This window comes from Fusarium proliferatum (genome assembly GCF_900067095.1).
Source record: "Fusarium proliferatum ET1 genome assembly, contig: FPRO_scaffold007, whole genome shotgun sequence".
Taxonomy (NCBI): Eukaryota; Fungi; Ascomycota; class Sordariomycetes; order Hypocreales; family Nectriaceae; genus Fusarium; species Fusarium proliferatum.
The window spans coordinates 2,428,723-2,445,862 of NW_022194796.1; the positions used below are offsets into that span (position 1 = coordinate 2,428,723).

The 17,140-nt window shown below is 48.6% G+C and overlaps 8 protein-coding genes across 8 annotated transcripts; 5 read left to right on the forward strand and 3 right to left on the reverse strand.

Annotated features, from left to right (window-relative positions):
- Window positions 1-492: 492 nt before the first annotated feature.
- Window positions 493-2,096, forward strand: FPRO_07344 (uncharacterized protein; the record flags this gene model as incomplete). The annotated part of the gene is made up of 2 exons (XM_031218476.1): window positions 493-816; window positions 870-2,096. The coding sequence occupies 2 exons, from the start codon at window positions 493-495 to the stop codon at window positions 2,094-2,096; spliced, it is 1,551 nt and encodes a 516-aa protein (XP_031084330.1).
- A 632-nt stretch (window positions 2,097-2,728) lies between these two features.
- FPRO_07343 (uncharacterized protein) lies at window positions 2,729-3,907 on the reverse strand (the record flags this gene model as incomplete). Its single annotated transcript, XM_031218477.1, has 2 exons — window positions 2,729-3,678; window positions 3,733-3,907. 2 exons carry the CDS (start codon window positions 3,905-3,907, stop codon window positions 2,729-2,731), a joined length of 1,125 nt encoding a protein of 374 aa, XP_031084331.1.
- Window positions 3,908-5,619: 1,712 nt separating this feature from the next.
- FPRO_07342 (uncharacterized protein) lies at window positions 5,620-7,912 on the forward strand (the record flags this gene model as incomplete). The annotated part of the gene is made up of 2 exons (XM_031218478.1): window positions 5,620-5,894; window positions 5,947-7,912. 2 exons carry the CDS (start codon window positions 5,620-5,622, stop codon window positions 7,910-7,912), a joined length of 2,241 nt encoding a protein of 746 aa, XP_031084332.1.
- Window positions 7,913-8,326: 414 nt separating this feature from the next.
- On the reverse strand, window positions 8,327-8,719 carry FPRO_07341 (uncharacterized protein; the record flags this gene model as incomplete). Its single annotated transcript, XM_031218479.1, has 1 exon — window positions 8,327-8,719. One exon carries the CDS (start codon window positions 8,717-8,719, stop codon window positions 8,327-8,329), a length of 393 nt encoding a protein of 130 aa, XP_031084333.1.
- Window positions 8,720-9,366: 647 nt separating this feature from the next.
- FPRO_07340 (uncharacterized protein) lies at window positions 9,367-10,505 on the forward strand (the record flags this gene model as incomplete). Its single annotated transcript, XM_031218480.1, has 2 exons — window positions 9,367-10,105; window positions 10,159-10,505. The coding sequence occupies 2 exons, from the start codon at window positions 9,367-9,369 to the stop codon at window positions 10,503-10,505; spliced, it is 1,086 nt and encodes a 361-aa protein (XP_031084334.1).
- A 708-nt stretch (window positions 10,506-11,213) lies between these two features.
- On the forward strand, window positions 11,214-11,667 carry FPRO_07339 (uncharacterized protein; the record flags this gene model as incomplete). Its single annotated transcript, XM_031218481.1, has 2 exons — window positions 11,214-11,457; window positions 11,513-11,667. The coding sequence occupies 2 exons, from the start codon at window positions 11,214-11,216 to the stop codon at window positions 11,665-11,667; spliced, it is 399 nt and encodes a 132-aa protein (XP_031084335.1).
- A 178-nt stretch (window positions 11,668-11,845) lies between these two features.
- Window positions 11,846-13,253, reverse strand: FPRO_07338 (uncharacterized protein; the record flags this gene model as incomplete). The annotated part of the gene is made up of 3 exons (XM_031218483.1): window positions 11,846-12,533; window positions 12,607-13,024; window positions 13,076-13,253. 3 exons carry the CDS (start codon window positions 13,251-13,253, stop codon window positions 11,846-11,848), a joined length of 1,284 nt encoding a protein of 427 aa, XP_031084336.1.
- A 629-nt stretch (window positions 13,254-13,882) lies between these two features.
- Window positions 13,883-16,410, forward strand: FPRO_07337 (putative DUR3-Urea permease; the record flags this gene model as incomplete). The annotated part of the gene is made up of 11 exons (XM_031218484.1): window positions 13,883-13,988; window positions 14,043-14,106; window positions 14,160-14,217; window positions 14,270-14,456; window positions 14,506-14,605; window positions 14,656-14,739; window positions 14,789-15,026; window positions 15,073-15,243; window positions 15,296-15,614; window positions 15,664-16,178; window positions 16,276-16,410. 11 exons carry the CDS (start codon window positions 13,883-13,885, stop codon window positions 16,408-16,410), a joined length of 1,977 nt encoding a protein of 658 aa, XP_031084337.1.
- Window positions 16,411-17,140: the final 730 nt, after the last annotated feature.

Genomic DNA, 17,140 nt, shown 5'->3' on the forward strand with positions numbered 1-17,140 from the left:
GTATATATCTCTGATGCTCGATACTTCTGACGTATCAGAGCATGCATCACACTCTCAGAATATTAACAGTAGCCGCTGTATCCTCCGAGTATGCAAGCTCACTGCATTTCCGTGATTAATGCTAACTCTGCAATTGGGCAGAGGGGTAGGCGAGGTCTTGTGCATGGGCTGGGCTGCATAATGAGCAGCGGATCTGCAGATCTATTGTTATTGCTATTGGTCGCGAAGATTGGCGTATGATGCCAGGGTTTCCTTTTCTCCGGGGTATCCCCTCATCGGGAAGATTGCGCATTGACTTCCGAAAAAGGTCGTATTTGGTGCATAGATGCCATCAGCCCTGTGATATCTTCATACCCATATAACAGCTCTTTTTTCCACTTTGATTCATTCTTTCGCTCTGACTTTATTCCCCGCATCGGTCTTGACTCCTCTGAGTCATTTGTAGAAGCTCTTTATTATATCTTTTCTACCAGCCCTAGGCACTTCCATAAAATGCCTAACGTCAATCTTTCTGTCGTAAAAGCAACCATATTCTCTCTTAAATATCATTTTGTGGGATCCTTCTTCTTACTCTTGGCTCTGAGTTATGTTTACAATAGATATCGGCCTGGTCTTTCTCGTATTCCGGGACCGTCCCTCGCCAAGTGGACAAGGCTTTGGAGACTTCACGATGTTTACAAAGGTCAATCTCATCAGACAGCTATCAGACTACACAAAAAGCACGGCCCACTTGTTCGAATAGCACCCAACATTATATCTGTTGGTGATCCTGCAGCCATCAAAACCATCTATGGATTGACGGGCGCATTTACCAAGGTTGGTCAATTAACCTCTCTGGCTATATGCTTATATTTACATTGACTCTTCAGTCGGCATTCTATCCTATTCAAAGTATTTCTTGGAATAAGAAACCGCAAATGAACCTTTTTTCAACACGGGACACTGTTTATCACCGTGAACAGAAGAAGAAGGTTGCGCACGCTTACAGCCTGACCAGTCTTCTCGGGTCCGAAGAGGCAATGGACTCCTGTACTGAACTCTTCACTTCACGTCTCGACGAATGGGCCATGACCCAAAAGCCCATTGATCTAGGTGCTTGGCTTCAATATTATGCCTTCGACGTCGTTGGTGAAGTAACCTTTGCACAGAAGCTCGGGTTTTTAGAGACGGGCGGAGACGTTGATGGAATGATGGAAACCATTGAAGGCATCCTCTTCTACGCCTCTATGTGTGGACAGGTCCCTGAGATGCACCCGTTTCTACTGGGTAACCCTTTGTTTCCCTATTTAATTCCAGCCATGGAGTCGTGGAATGCAGTCTTGACTTTCACCCTAAAGGCCATCAATTCTCGGACGACTATTCAACGAGACGGTGAACTGGAGCTTAGCGATGACGGAACCAGGGACTTCCTTTCAAAGTGGGCTGCAGTAAAGAACAAGGACCCGCTCAAGATGAGTACCCGAGATGTTATTACACATCTCTCAACCAACGTTTTTGCTGGATCGGATACTACCGCCATCGCTCTCAGAGCAATTATTTACTTTCTTATCAAGCATCCACAAAAGATGACAAAGGTTGTGGAAGAGATCGATACGGCCAATGAAAACGGAAAGCTCAGCGATCCTATCTCATACAAGGAATCCACTAGTCATCTGCCATACATGGGAGCTGTGATCAAAGAAGCGATGCGGCTACATCCCTCTGTCGGGCTACTCATGGAGAGACATGTCCCGCCCCAGGGAGCAGAGATATGCGGGCAATTCATTCCCGGAGGCACAATTGTCGGCATCAACCCATGGGTTCTTCACTCAGACCCCAAAGTGTACAAGGATCCTGAATGCTTCATTCCTGAGCGCTGGTTGACTGCAGACGCCGAGTTACTCTCCAAGATGGAAAGTAGCTTTTTGTCTTTCGGTGCAGGCTCGCGAACTTGCGTTGGAAAGTACATTAGTCTGATGGAAATGCATAAGGTGGTGCCGCAGTTACTCAGGAAGTATACTATTGAGCTGGAGAATCCCGAGGCTGAGTGGCGAACATCGAACCGTTGGTTCGTACAGCAGCATGGGCTGATTTGCAATCTGAAGAAAAGAACATGAATTAGAGAATACTCGCAGTATCTTGTATGGTCCATGAAAAAGCTAGTCAAGATAGGAAAACCAATATTTCGACTTGGTTTTCATCTCTGAATTATTCTCGAGGATAACTACTCCAACCTGCACTATTGCCTCCGTTTGCATATCCTCAGTGTACATTGCAGTTTTCTCCCTTGCTTTATGCTCCTTAGACTGTCGATGACGCCACCGGCAAAGAACCTAGGAAATGGGTATTTGACAACAGACTGAAATCAGGATGCAAGGCTTATAAGTAAGTATCTGAACACATTCAGTTTAACTATCTTGTAATACTTTTAATGCTTCTCTTTGGGTACCGTGGAATCCCTCACGTGCGCTACGATAAAGTGAGATCATCATGTAAGCGTGCTGACTTTCTACGAGCACAAAGTGTCACATATACAGTACCCTCAGCTCAAGTCCTTAATCTGGACCCCATTTTATATCTCGATGCAAGCATCGATATCCTTTTGATCGTAGCCCAAAGACCACCCTACAGCTTTTCTTTCTCAATGGAAGTGGCTGCACCGTTGTCGGAGTTTAGATTCCGTTCATTTTAATGATAGTAAATAGTAATATACCTATAGCCTGTTTTTAAACTTATTGTAAACAAAACTTTACTCAACCTGCTTCTCATGTCTTCGCTGATCCGAACTGATCCAGTAAACTCCCTTCCGTGCTTGAATCAACGGGTCATTAGACGACTTGATACCCTCAATACCACCTTGCTCCGGGTTAGGCTTGAAGGCGATCTGTTGCTGCTTAGCCACATTGTCATCTGAAACCTTGTTGATCTCCAGCTTGCCAACAGGAATGAACGTCTTGCTTTGATATGGTATGGTGGCGTCATCTAGGACATCGTCGGGACCAGCAATATGTGCTTGAATGGTAAGCACGATTGGCTTGTCTGGGAAGCGCTCTCGGAGGTCATCCTCCAAGTAGTCGTTGCCTAGCTTCGCAAGCACTTCTTTATCCTCGGGAGTCTTGTTGGGGTAAAGGTGCTCTCCATCAGTGGGGTCAAGACGGTAGCGGACATTAGTGACACGGCCGTCATTATTGGTGAGGACATGAGTATTGGGCTCGTAATACGTGATAGTGCCGTAGTTATGAGGATTAGGCTTCTCTGAAGCAACAAAAACAGCAGCAGACTTGTGCTCAGGGTTCGCAAGGAACGACACAAACGCAGCGTGAGCCTGGTCATAAGCCTTCTGCTCCTTTGAGTAGTCTCCGCCGCCAGCCTTGGCCTTCTTGAGCTGCGCCTCGGTAAACCCATCAGCGCCAAAGAGCTTCAGGAAGGTCAGAAAGTCTTCGCCATTTCGGGTTGCAAACCCATTGAACGAGTGGCTGATGAGATCAGTGTGAGTGTTCTCGTCAACTTGGAAGCGAATGGCAACGCCCTTGGGTGTAGCACCATCGGCCACGTCTGCAACATGGGGGAGACCGCCGCCGACAGAAAACCGCGCGATAACCTTGGTCGAAGGATTGTTGAAGTGGGCAGCTGTGGAAAGCTTCTTGGCTTCTTCAGTTGGCGTAAAGGTGCCCTCAACAAGCAGGCCTTTGGCATGAGCTGCAAACACCAGTCGTCAGCCTTCATATTAGTCTGTTATATTAAGAATCTTACTTGTTCGGTAGCCAGGGTGCTTGCCAAAGATTGCTTGCATAGCATTGACCAAGTCCTGAGGGAGCTGGTCTTTTGGCGGCTGGGTCTCAGTTGACGAAACGTTTGGTGCGCGCTTAGATGTCTGGTCCGGCGCGCTGGTCACACCAGAGCTAGGGTAGATGACTTGAGAGGACATTGTGAAAGTAGTTTGTAGATAGCTTGAGATGATAGGGAAACTGACTGACCGTGAGATGAATGCGAGAAGAGCAGATATTTGAGGATAAGATAAAGCTGACATCGAGGGACTCGCCAGGAGATACGCACGCAAATCCTACGAGTATCTGCTAGTTTTCAGCTCGCAACCCAACAGAATAATCGCGAAAGGAGGGATGCAGTTCCAGACCGTACCATCCACCACTAGTAATCCTATAGTCGAGACATGGAGCACAAATGAGGTTCCAGACCCATTTCCATCATGAAGATTCTATCATCTTGCATTTCAGCTGGCCACAGCGATGTCAAGATTACTCATGCTGACAGGAGGGGTAGAGCGTGTGTGCAGTATATCCTCGAATTGTCTCATGTTGCGCTGCAGGACAAGCTTAGTATTGTCAGGGATTATTCACGCTAGTCAACCCTCAACTACCCTTCAATAACGACATCACGTAATATTCGCATCCGGGACTTGTTCAAGTTTCAGCTCCATGCAGAGTCACCATAAAATTTGGCTGCCTAAGTAGCCCAGGGACCTAATTAGGACGACTACTCCACACTGGTGAGGCTGACCTGCAAGGGTCTTCTGAGTGTAAGAGAGAGATGACTGCACGAAGCAGACTTGGCGAAGTGAGGGGAAATGTCCGGAATATTGGATCGATGCGCAGGAATGGTTCCATGGCCATTGCGACAATATTGTGGCTTAGTGACGAAATTCAAGACACGCATGCTTGGCCCGAACGTCAGCAGCTTTCCTTGAGCCGTGATTGGGCTGCATAACCAACCTTGCTCATGACAATGCATAGAACGTACGTTATTGGGGTTTATACCAAATAGTCCATGCAGTTGCGGATCCCGCCGTTTGGTTCCCAGGCCACGTAGCCTATTCCAGCCATGTCTAAAACACTGAGCCGCACTATAATGAGCCTAATACTACTAGTAGCCAGCCACAATAGAAAAATCTAGCCGTTTTACAAGCGATAACATGCCGAACTAGTAGTGCCAACTGAAACAATTGAGATCGCACAGCCTATATCTGGAGTTAAAGCCTATGTTGAGCGTGATGACGAAATGCACACCGCTCATTTGCGCAGTTGTCATCATTCCCCTGTGAGATTGTTCAGCTGGGCCCATAACCCAACGCTTACTCAGATTGGCGCTCTCAATGCATCGGCTTACCCGCTCATCTGTTTCTTGTCGTTCATAGTTATACTGTAACCTCGGCATTGGTGCCTGATAAGGCGAATGACCCTATATGCTTATGCATCTAGTTCGAGACGGGCTCGGCCCGCGTGGTCTGGGGCCACCTGTTCGTTTACCAAAACTAACTGGCCGAAGGCTGTGTTCCTTCACGAATCCTGGTCGTTTTGTTGAGATGCACCAATGGGTCCGTGGCTGGCTGAGAAACATAGCTCTGTTCATGTGGCGAGCTGTGGTCGTCCTCCGAAATATCACGCATTCTAGACTCGTATTGACCAGCATCTGCTTACTGTTGGTGCTACTTGAGTTATCGGCGCAACGTTAATGAGAGGAGCTGCCAACTCCACAGCGCAGTTGAGATGAAAAGGTAAACAGAATATATAAAGTAGTTGGTGGAGCATAGACAGCATATCAATTCAGTTCTTACATCTCTCCATCTTCCATCACTCTCATCACCGAGCCCTCCCTACTTACCAGGCAAGCACATCTTCCATCATGGCAGCAGCACCTCCTCTTGCCCCCCGTCCTCCTCAGTTGACATTGGATGAGATCCTCAACTCCAAAGTCAACTATGCTGTCGAGGACGATCCTCTCGAGGTTTGGGACAAGGGCGTCTTCCTGAATGAGCTTCTCAGACAAGGTATCGTCCTCAGCACTGACAAGACTGGTGCTCTCGATGGCAAGCTTGTTGCGCGCAAGGGTCTCCAGACTGGCACCTATATGGGTACGCGCTTGGCCTTGACTGAACTGTACAAGATTCTCGAAGAAGCGTAAGCAAGACGACCTTGGCTCTCTCATTTCCAATCCGCTGACTTCGAATAGCGCTGCCTCTCACTTCGACACTCAGGGATTCGAGCCCATCTTTCCCGTCAAGCGTGATCTCGCTGTTAAGCAGAGCACCTACCAATGGAGCGACCCTAGCGACTGCTATCCCCCTCATCTGAAGACCGACACCCTCCCCAAGGATGAGCAACAAAGTCCGGACGGTGGTCCCAGAAAAGACGGCGTCGGACAAATCTTCAACGAGACAGAGGTAAACTTTGTCAAAAAGCTTGCTTTTATGTTCTCCTTCATCATCCCCAAGGAGCTCTCATCAACCGATGGTCCCTACGTCGGACCAACTCTTGCCGACGTTGAGAAGTGGAGCAAGGACAACCAGCCAAAGGCTGACTCTGATGCTGACCAGAGCGCGAAGCCCAATGGCGCTGTTGTCAATGGCGTCAAGCAAAGCCAGAACGCAGATATCATGAAGGGCAGAAACATGGGCGAACACGATGATTGGTATTCTGATGCCAAGTTTGCGCAACAGCACTTCAGCGGTGTCAACCCTTCGACTATCGAGACTGCTCCTGCTGAGAAGATCAAGACTTACATTGCCGAGGCAGAAAAGCAAGGCCTTGATGCGGTGAAGAAGCTGCTCGAGGAGTGCAAGGACATTTTGATTCAGGATTATTCCTACTTCCGTGAGGCCACTGGTGTCAAGAACGACGAGGAGTTCAAAAATACAATCCCGAACCCAGATCCTAGTGGCCAGCCCAGCTACCGATATGCTGCCGCCTCGGTCGTTGTCTTCCAGCTCCACGGGGACGGTCGCCTTCACCCACTGGCCATCACCCTTGACTACAAGGGCTCTCTCGATAACTCCGTCACCATCTTCAACAAGAGACTGAACCCTGATGACAAGGGCAAGATCGCTGAGAAGGACGACTGGCCTTGGAGATACGCCAAGACCGTTGCCCAAACAGCCGACTGGGCACGACACGAAGTAGCCACCCATCTTGTCGACACGCACATGATCGAGGAGGCCATCATCGTCGCCACCAACCGAACAATCCCCGAGCGTCACATCCTCTATGAGATCCTCAGCCCTCACTGGTTCCGAACCCTTGCTCTCAACGACGCTGCGCGCAAGCTTCTTGTTCCTCTTGTCATCGCTCGCATCTCCGGTTTCGCCTCTGGACAAAAGCCTGATCCCAAGGTCGGCGCTTTTGGATTGGTTAACTGGTCGTACAAGAACTTCAACTTCCAGGATAAGTACATTCCCAATGATCTCAAGAAGCGGGGCTTTGACATTGAGGGTGAAAAGAGTGATAAGTACCGCAATTATCCTTATGCTACTGATATGTACCTCCTCTGGGGTATTATCAGGGAATTCGTCAAGTCTGTTCTTGAGACCAAGTATACTTCAGATGATGTCGTTGCCAAGGAAGCCTGTATTGCCGACTGGTGTAAGGAGATTCAGACCAGTGGCCAGATTCCTTCTTTCCCTACCATCACTACGGTGGACCAGCTCATCGACGCCGTCACCATGTGCATCCACACTGCATCACCTCAGCACACAGCTGTCAACTATCTTCAGGACTACTACTACAGCTTCGTCCCCTCCAAGCCCCCGGCGCTCTGTACGCCTCTGCCCAAGAGCCTCCAGGATCTTGAGGGCTACACCGAGCAGCACCTGACCGACGCTCTCCCCATCGGTCTCAAGGACGCCAAGTGGAAGGACTGGCTTCTAGCTGCGCAACTGCCCGAGCTGTTGAGTTTCAAGGTTGAGGACCGCTACAACCTCATCACCTACGCCAAGTCTCTGTACAATGTTAACAAGGACCGCACCATTACTGAGAACAAGGAGTTGAGCTCGGAGGCAATTAAGGATGCCGCCGAGATTTTCTATAGTCGGCTCAAGAATGCGGGTTTGGCGTTTGACTATTTCTCTGCGATACAGACTCCTGGTTCTATTGAGTACCCTGTTCTTCAGCCTGAGGTTACGGCTGTTTCGATCTTGATTTAGCGGGTTCTTATGTTGAGAGTTAGGTTTTGTGTGAGCCCCACTATCAGTTACATAGCTTCTTAATTTTGATTTTATTAAGAAATGAGCTTCAATGATTGTAACGATTGCACGTGGTGCTTTGATCGAGCTTGACTTCGTGAAAGTGTATTTTGGTCTTACCCAGCTATGATTTTGTGAAAGGATGTTTTAGCTGCCTATCAGCAACATCAAGCAGTCATTGACCTAGTGATTCACAAGATCATGCCACCATACGGTTCGAGTGGCGATAAGAAACTTTGAGCTCCAGCGCGTCTCAGCTCTCATTCAATAACATTCGCAAGGCATCCATGACTTATTGTCCACGTCGACGACGCGTCCAATATGTCTAAGACAGTGCCCAAGCCTATCCCCAACGCATTTCCCCTCTTCTTGACGTTACTTGGCTGTCGCCTTCTTCGCGTTGACAACAGAAGCAAAGCGCTGCCAACATCCAATCCCCTCGATCCAGCAGCTCAAAACCCATTTCCACCATAACAACCCCCATCTTGGAACGCCATGTGGCATTAATCTTGTGCGGTCAAATGCGACAGCCTCGATGGAGTGTATCACGATAAGTGGCGGAACCCCGGTCTTGACAATCCAGCGAAACGTGTCTGCGCTACCCGGCGAGATACTGTCGAGAGTTTGCCAGATGGCGTTGTTCTCAGATATCAAGGTGACGCCAGCTAAGCATAAATAGGAGAATACGGCGCCGCCAAAGACAAGGGCGGTGATGCCGCGTGGTCCCGCGTATTCGGTGATTTTTACTGGTGAGGTACGCGTAGACATTGTGACGGAGTTCGGTTAATTGGCGGTTAAATATGGTACGCGACGCGTTATTCCGGTGGTGAAAATGCCTTCAGATTGTTCAAAGGGTGACTGTTATTAATCCTGCTTCTGAAGGAAGAACATGGGCTACTTAAACAATACCATAGCCGAGGCTGTCCAAGCTTGTGAGCCACTAGAGCCATAAAATGACATTGATAGTCGTTGTCAAGAGTATACTAATTCTAGATTGATACTAGCTTGCGAGTGGACAAGTCTCAAGAGATGCTGCTCTAATGTTATTAATGCCTCAGGCATTACTTCTTCTTCACTCTGCTGCCAACAAAATGGAGACGTCAAGCGCTTTATCCCTGCACGTCATTACAGAATGAGTATAGCGCCACTATTAACCAAGAAAGAGGGTTCTTACCCGGTAGCATCTTGAAAGCAGTTGTATATGATTAACCATCGATATTGGAGGCGTTCCACACAAAGCAGGCTATAAACATAATTTACGTATGCTTGTTGCATATTTTCTGGGGCGTAAAGCTTCTTTCAGCTCCTCAATTTCAATTATGGGGTTGTTAAAAGGTTCCTCGTGGCGGGACACGCTGACCTTGACTTTGCAACTCTGAATATTTGGTCGGTTGGACGCGCTCTCCAAATTTATCATGAGGGATTCACTTCTTTTGCTAGATCCGCGAGCAGATGCTTTGCTGATTCTGCAGAAGCCGAACTTGCATCTACTTCGCGCACCAATAGATGAGGTTGTATCAGTGATACGCACGGCCGACGAAGCCAACAGTCCCATACCGCTTGAAATACAACAGGGTGACACTACGGAGCCACCGAAGACGAACGATGACTTGAGATCGCTACAGCCATACCAAGAGAATGGCGACCCGAACCAGATTGTTTTTCGAGTATCTGCAAGACATCTCTGCCTTGCGTCACCAGTCTTTCGAAAAGCGATTCAAGGCAACTTCAAAGAATCGAAACTAAACGAACAAGGTCTCTTGGAGATTACAACGTCAGAATGGAATGCCGAAGCTCTCCTCATACTTCTTGATATCATTCATGGGCATCACTACTGCGTCCCGAAACAGCCGGGTCTGGCGATTATAGCACAGATCGGAGCTATAGTCGATTACTATGACTGCCTCGAGGCTGTCAAGATAGTGTTCAGTTACTGGCACGCATCTATAGGCAATAGGAAAACATACAGAAGTTTGCCGTCTCCTGAAGATGATATCATGCACAAAGGGTTATTTGGTGACGGGGAAACTACCATGTTGTTCATGGCCTGGATGGCTCGGGACCAGGAATGTTTCAAGGGATTGACGAGATCCGCAGTACTGACCACAAATGGGCTCGTCGAGACTCATCTACCTATGCCGGCTCAAATTCTTGGTAAGCTCATGACACTATGCGCTAGAGGAATGCGATCACTGACTCAAATCTAGAGAAAATCAACAATAAGCGTTGCGAAATCATAGATCAGATGATTTCCCAGATATACAGCTTGGTAGACGATCTTATCGAGGGACGCGTTGGATGCAGTGAAGAATGCTCTTGCAGACTTCTGGGCTTCCTCATGAAACAAATGAATCAGCAGAGCCTCCCAACCGAGAAACCAGAAAGACCGTTTTGGGGGTATAGTGTCGTCTATATTAGGAGGATAATTGGTCGTGTCCAAACTCGTCGCTGTAACACCTCTGGATGTACGCTCCAGGCTCGATTGGGCCTGTATCAGAAGAAGAATGAGCTAGGCACTGCAGTGCCAGGTCTGGACCTAGACGACTTCCAGTAATTGAGTGTTGGATTGTTTAATAATAGATTGGTTGGAAAGCATCATGCAAAGCGGCTAAAAACATGAGAATAGCCAGAATTCTTGGTCCTACAGGGAGATACTTCAGATCTGTCTGGAGATCTAGCTCCTTACCCGTTTTGACAAACGCTGACCCCTGCATCTATGCCCAAAATGGGTTAGTGCATATAGCCAGCTATGACTTCTCTGACGTTGGAGGAAGCGAAGTGTCGGGATTAACCCCAAAGCGGCTACTACCGGGCCCAGACCAGGGGTAGCGAGAGATGGATGTAACCTGTTTCACTGTTTGGAGCCGTTTCATTGGTCTCGACCTGAACACCAGGCATTGTTCGTCTCATCCAATCTCAACAAGCCCTCCCCAGCCTCACGACAATATGCGGTATGCCGTAGAAGGAGTCTGGCTTGGCAAGGGGATACTACGCCGCACGCGTTTTGGATGGCAGCGCTAAACGAGGCACAAGGCCTCCTAAACGAGGTATCGCAGGAGGTGTTTTGCTTCACGAGAAAAGTATAAATCCCAAGCTTCGGGTCGTCGGTCTTTGGATCTTCAGTTCTCACTCAACAATCTCATCTAATCACTACTTTCAATTCTTTTCCGCTGGTCGGTAATCCATTTCAAATCCTACATCTTCTTCATCACAATCAATCGCCCAGAAAACAAACACAAAAACCCTTCTTCAACCATCCAAAATGCAGTTCTCCATCACCGCCATTGTTCTCGGCCTCGCTGCCGTTGCCTCCGCCGGCATCGTCGACACTGAGGGTGTTCGCAACGCCCCTCGCAGCGCTGTCTTGATCACCCGCCAGAATGGCCAGAATGGTGGCCGACCTGTACCCAGCGGCGAATGCTGTGTCGCCAACACCAGCTTGAAGCAGGACGCTTGCACTGCTTCCAACGGCCAGGCTGGTCGCTGTGTTCCCGGCGGTAACAACTGTAAGTAACGGAAACAAATGTAGTGTTCATGGCGGATTGCTAACGATAGTCATAGGTGGTGGCCGACTGAGCTGTGTTGCCCAGGCCAACTTGGAGTGTGATGCCAACGTCATTGAGCGCGGAAAGGATCTTTGCCGCGCCAAGGCCGCTAATGGTCTCTTTGATGGCGGTAACATCATCCAGAACCTTAGCCAAGCTTCGGTCAACTAGGGGACAGGTTTAGACGAGGGATAGTAGTTAGAAGGGTGGCCTGGCGTTGAGGACCGATGCATGAAGGAGTTATGGGATCTGAAATGGATCTATTATAAAATTTATTATTTGGCCAAAGATACACCTCGAAACCCATTGTGATTGATGAAACCTGATCTTGCCTAAGAACCTTTTCATCTCAGAGGAATAACCAGCTTTCGCCTTGCTCCCAGATAAATCTCAACCAACTCTGGTTACGCCCCTCATTACCATCTTGTCCCCACTCCCAAATCCTCTCAAGCATCCATAGGGCAGTTCTAACATTATAGCAACATGAAGATACCCAGATATTATGCATAATGCTCCTAACGTCTTCCCTTGTTTGCAATTCTTGAGCTCCAGCGCCAAGGACGAAAGCAGGCCATACCAGACTCTTGATATGGAAGTCGCTTGCTTCTATCTGCGACATGTGTGATATGCCGAGCTCAATAAGCCGCAAAGCCTCCGAACAATAAGATGATGGTGGACTGAAAATTTCTTCGATAATCTGAAAGGAGTAGACGCCGAGCGCTGCTTTGTATGCATGGGCGAGATGACATCTTGACTCATGATGCTGAGGATCTGGAAAGTCACACGCCCAGGATCGCGGCGAGAAATTGTCCAACCCATTGAGGACTGAAGTAATAGTCTCGTCCGCGTGGCTGGAGTGATCCGATACAGTACGTAGCGTATTCATGACGTGCAGGAGGGAGAGGAGGTCTGCCGGACAACCGATCCATGTCTGTTGCTCGGATCTCCGAAGTGTATCTAGTAAGCCCGTGTCCAAAGGAACTGGCGCCACACGCAGTGAATGTGACGGAACAAGGGTGCTACCGAGTATGCCGAACCTAAGACTGTCAGTACGGTGACTTTCTTCATCGCCAGCAGGTGACTTGCGTTGTACAAGCAGTATCGAAATACTGTAGCCACTTTTCTGAATCATCGACCACGAGCCCTTTCCGAATCCTAATGAGCTCTTCAGCGCCCCGTAGGTGATACTTCCAACCTCGACCACCGAACTCGACTACATCAAGGTTGACAAACAGCAACACTGCGGCAATTACTGCATCGGTGTTAATCTCAGGTTGGACTCGTAGCTCTTGCTTGAGACATCTTAACGCCTTCTGTTTGTTTAGGAGCGCTATATGCACTACCTCACTATGATCTGGCTGTAGTTGGGTCTGGCTGATGTCAAGTCGGTGTGCTATGTGGAAGGCTGATATGGATATCATTATATGGGATAAGGCCTGGCTGGATGGCATTAAAGGCATGAGAGAAAGAAATGGATTGAAGGATGAGTTGTTGTATACGACACACTCTTTGGAGAGCTCTTGATGAACTGGTAATATCGTGAGTCGGTGAACGTAAGAATACTCTCGAAGCGACTCACAGTATCGTATGTAATCTCGACAGCTCCTCGGGATGTCTTGTAGACCTGGCTCCACCAGATGCGACACACTTGGGGATCTTGTATAGAGCTCAGTGACGGCTATGCTTGCGTGTCCATGAGCATTATCCTCGATCGTGCCGAACGAGGCCTTGCCCATCATCTTCCCTCGGCTAGCCATGCTGTTGGTCCATAGAATCCTTTTCGCACGCTCATACCCTGAGCATGGTAGCAGTGAGGATGCACAGCGCTGACATCTTGGGAGGGCTCTGTCACATCTGACCCGCTTCTGTCGACAGGTCTTGCACGAGTTGGGCGCAACAAGTTCGTCCTGCATCGCAAGTGGAGTCAATTTCTGTTTTATTTTCCTTCAAAGATCTATAGACTTGGGTCCGACAAAATTCAACGTGTTGAACATATCAATTCAAGATGAGGTGATCGGCGTTAAACCAAATGTGGAAGCCCGGGCGCGAACCCTGTCGATGCGGGTTCCGATTCAATTCCGGGGCAAGATATCGACCACTCAGATCCCTTGAAGCAGGCAGCGGCTGACTAGTCTTGTATCCTTGATAGATAAGTTCGATATCTCATGCTGTTGATTGCTCGCAGGTACGACACTTGGAGATAGTGTAACATCACCTTCTCAAGTTTCACAAGTTAGTCGTACAAGCGTGCGATTTCGCCATCGCGGCTGATCCTGAGCAATTGATCATGTCAAGGTGAAGGAGAAATCGCATAAAAGGTCCATCTGACCCGTGTTGAGGAGGTAAGCCCTAGTATTTATGCTGCCTCTTTGACATTAACGTCACCATGGACCTCACCTACCGCTCTGACGAGCCTTCTGTAGTCCCCTCACCTCTACCCCAATCAGTCGGATATGGCGTCGTAGTAGCTGCTGGTCTGGCATTTGCCTTTGGTGAGTTTAGCACTTGTGCCAGGGCCAGAAGCGAAGAGGGCTAACTTTGAATAGGCATGATGGGCTTGACCGCGGTCCTGAAAAAGACCTTGAATGAAGATAATTCCAAAGTGGAAACGTAGGCAGCTTGGGTGCCTGTTGAGTTTACACATACTAACCATAGAATCACAGCTTCATGGTTGCCAACAGAACAGTACGAACAGGTCTAGTCGCATCGGCTGTCGTTTCGGTAAGCCGCTCTCGTTCCCTATCGAACAGTGAATATACTGACTTTATTACAGTCATGGCTATGGAGCACCGCCCTATTGAGTTGCGTCCTAGTCACTTACAGCTACGGCATCAGCGGCGCATTCTGGTATGGCGCCGGGTGCTCAACTGTCATCGTCTTCTTCGGGTACTTAGGAACTGTTTGCAAGGGACGTGTCCCTGAAGCACATACTATTCTCGAGGTCATTCGCATCAGATATGGTAAGTAGTTCATCTTTCGGGTGTCAATCTGCCATACTAAAGCGTGTAGGGACCGTCGCGCATTTGAGCTTCACATTCCTGGCCATCGTGAACAATTTGCTTAATACGATCAACATGATTCTGGGTGCATCGGCGGCCATCTCCTTTTTGTGAGCAATATTTCCAAGCCTGAATTTGACACACCACTGACCTTGCCCAGAACCGGGATGCATATCATGGCATCGACCTTCTTACTTCCCCTAGGTGTTGTCCTCTACACGCTCGTTGGCGGCATCAAAGCAACGTAATATCCAAAAGCGTCGTATCTAATGCAGCTGCTGACACCGGTATAGTTTCCTCACCGACTACATTCACACCTTTGCCATTCTTATTCTAAGCTGTTGGTTAACAGCCAAGGTCATAACGTCAGAATCTGTCGGCTCAATCGGACGTCTTTACGATCTCGTCGTCGCCGCTCAGTCAAACCATGTTGTTGAAGGCAACTATGAAGGTTCGTTACTCACCATGACATCCCAACAGGGTATATACTTCGCCATCATCCTTCTCACCTCCAATTTCGGCGCGGTTGTTGTACGTCAGCCCCTCCCCCTCGGCACGACAAGTCTAACATGATCAGATGGATACGGGGTATTTCCTCAAGGCCTTCGCAGCGTCGCCGAGCGCCGTTGTCCCAGGCTATGTCTTGGGCGGGATCTCTTACTTCAGCATCCCGTGGTCGCTTGGTACTATCGTGGGAATGGCGTCGCTGGGGCTTGAGGCGCTTCCTATCTTCCCTACATACCCGAGAGTCAGTAATTTCTTGTATATCCATTCGCGACGGACTGCTAATGTTGCAACAGCTCATGACTGGCGCCGAAGTCACAAACGGCCTCGCCTTACCTTATGTGGCCGTCGCTGTCGCAGGCAAGGGGGGTGCCGTTGCCGTTCTGCTAATGACTTTCATGGCTGTCACCTCAACTTTGTCAGCACAAATTCTTGCCGTTTCTTCAATCCTGACGTTCGACATATACCGCGTATACTTCAATCAGGAAGCTTCCAACGAGCAGGTGATTCGATGGGGACACATTGGCGTTGTATTCTTTGGAGTCGTTGCTGCGGCTTTCACTGCAATGTTCCATTACATCGGAGTGGATATGGGCTGGACACTCTACATGCTCGGTAAGATCAACAGTCGCGCTAGTTCCGCTGTTTACTAACCGCCCATCAGGAATTCTAACGTGTCCCGGCGTAATTCCGCTCATCTTCACCATAATTTGGCGCAAACAGACTAAGCTCGCCGCTATTAGCTCCGCATTCCTAGGAATGGCAACGGGCCTCGGCGTCTGGCTCGGCTCCGCATACGCCTTTTCCGGAGAAGTAACGGTCGCGTCTACTGGAGGGACCCTACCCTGTATGTACGGCACCGTTGCGTCTTTATTCAGCCCATTACTCTACAGCGTGGTTGTTACGTATGTACGACCTGATAATTATGACTGGAGCCGTTTCAAGGAACAGAGGCTAGCTGTTGAGTCGGATGAGAGCTCTAGTGGATCAGATACTCCTCAAGGTAAAGGACCGGAACAGGTCACAACAACTGAGATGGCATCAAATAAAACCTTTGACGACAATGATCAAGTTAGGTGGACTAAATATGCTCTCTGGTGGGCTATTGTTACGTTTCTTGGTCACTGGGTACTGTGGCCATTGCCAATGTACGCAGCGAAATTCATCTTTAGCAAAGAGGCAAGTTTATTATCTGCTTTTACCCTATAGTCGTCCATGTTCTCCAGTTCCTTCCCTATTGAGATGCATTGTTCTACTACTAACAGCAAACTTGCAGTTATTTACCGCATGGATTGCCGTGTCTCTGATATGGCTCTGGTGGACTCTCATCATGGTCGGTTTCTACCCGATCTGGAACGGGCGTGGTCAGATAGCCGCTGTTACACGAAGCATTTGGAAGTCTCAGTCATGATTCAGCAACATTTTCCAGAAAGGCTGGTCCACAATCGACCGATGGCACTCAATGCTACGACAAGGAGCAAATTGCAACCAAACCTCCTGGCTAGGAAAACAACAAACCGCCGGGAACGTATTTTGAGTCATTGAACCCACATAACAATAAAATTGTTTACTCACACAAAATACCTCAATTTCTTCTGGATAATGAATGACATGCCAAGCAAAAGCCCCGAATATGGCGTAGCTGAGCCTCCCTTGGCACTATCGATTCCCTACAGCTCCACTTTATGGACCAGATCAAGCTTTTAGTCAAGCTTTGGGGCGAAACATTTCTGACAGATGCAGACTAACCCCCAATAGTTGCATTCCACAATCGAATTTTACCAGATTAACGTGACAAGCCATCCACTTAGTCTCGCAAATCAGGAGTAGTCCCAGGGGCTTCATGGTTGAACGGCAACGCTAAGGAGGCTTAGCGCCACGTGCTCGTTATTCAATGACATTCCCTTGCATACTTCAGATTCCAATAGCTTGGATCCAGGAACGCTTTTTATGGATGCTTTTCATTGCGGGAGGGCAGTGATAGGCGGGATATCGGCACTGAAGATGTCTTGACTTACTAGTCGTTACTATTGGATACTCGGTGAACTAACCGAAGAGGAATGCTCAATGCAAGGTACGCTGTTCTAGATGTTTACCACTAACCCAAACAAAACACCAAATACCATTGTCGTATACAATGG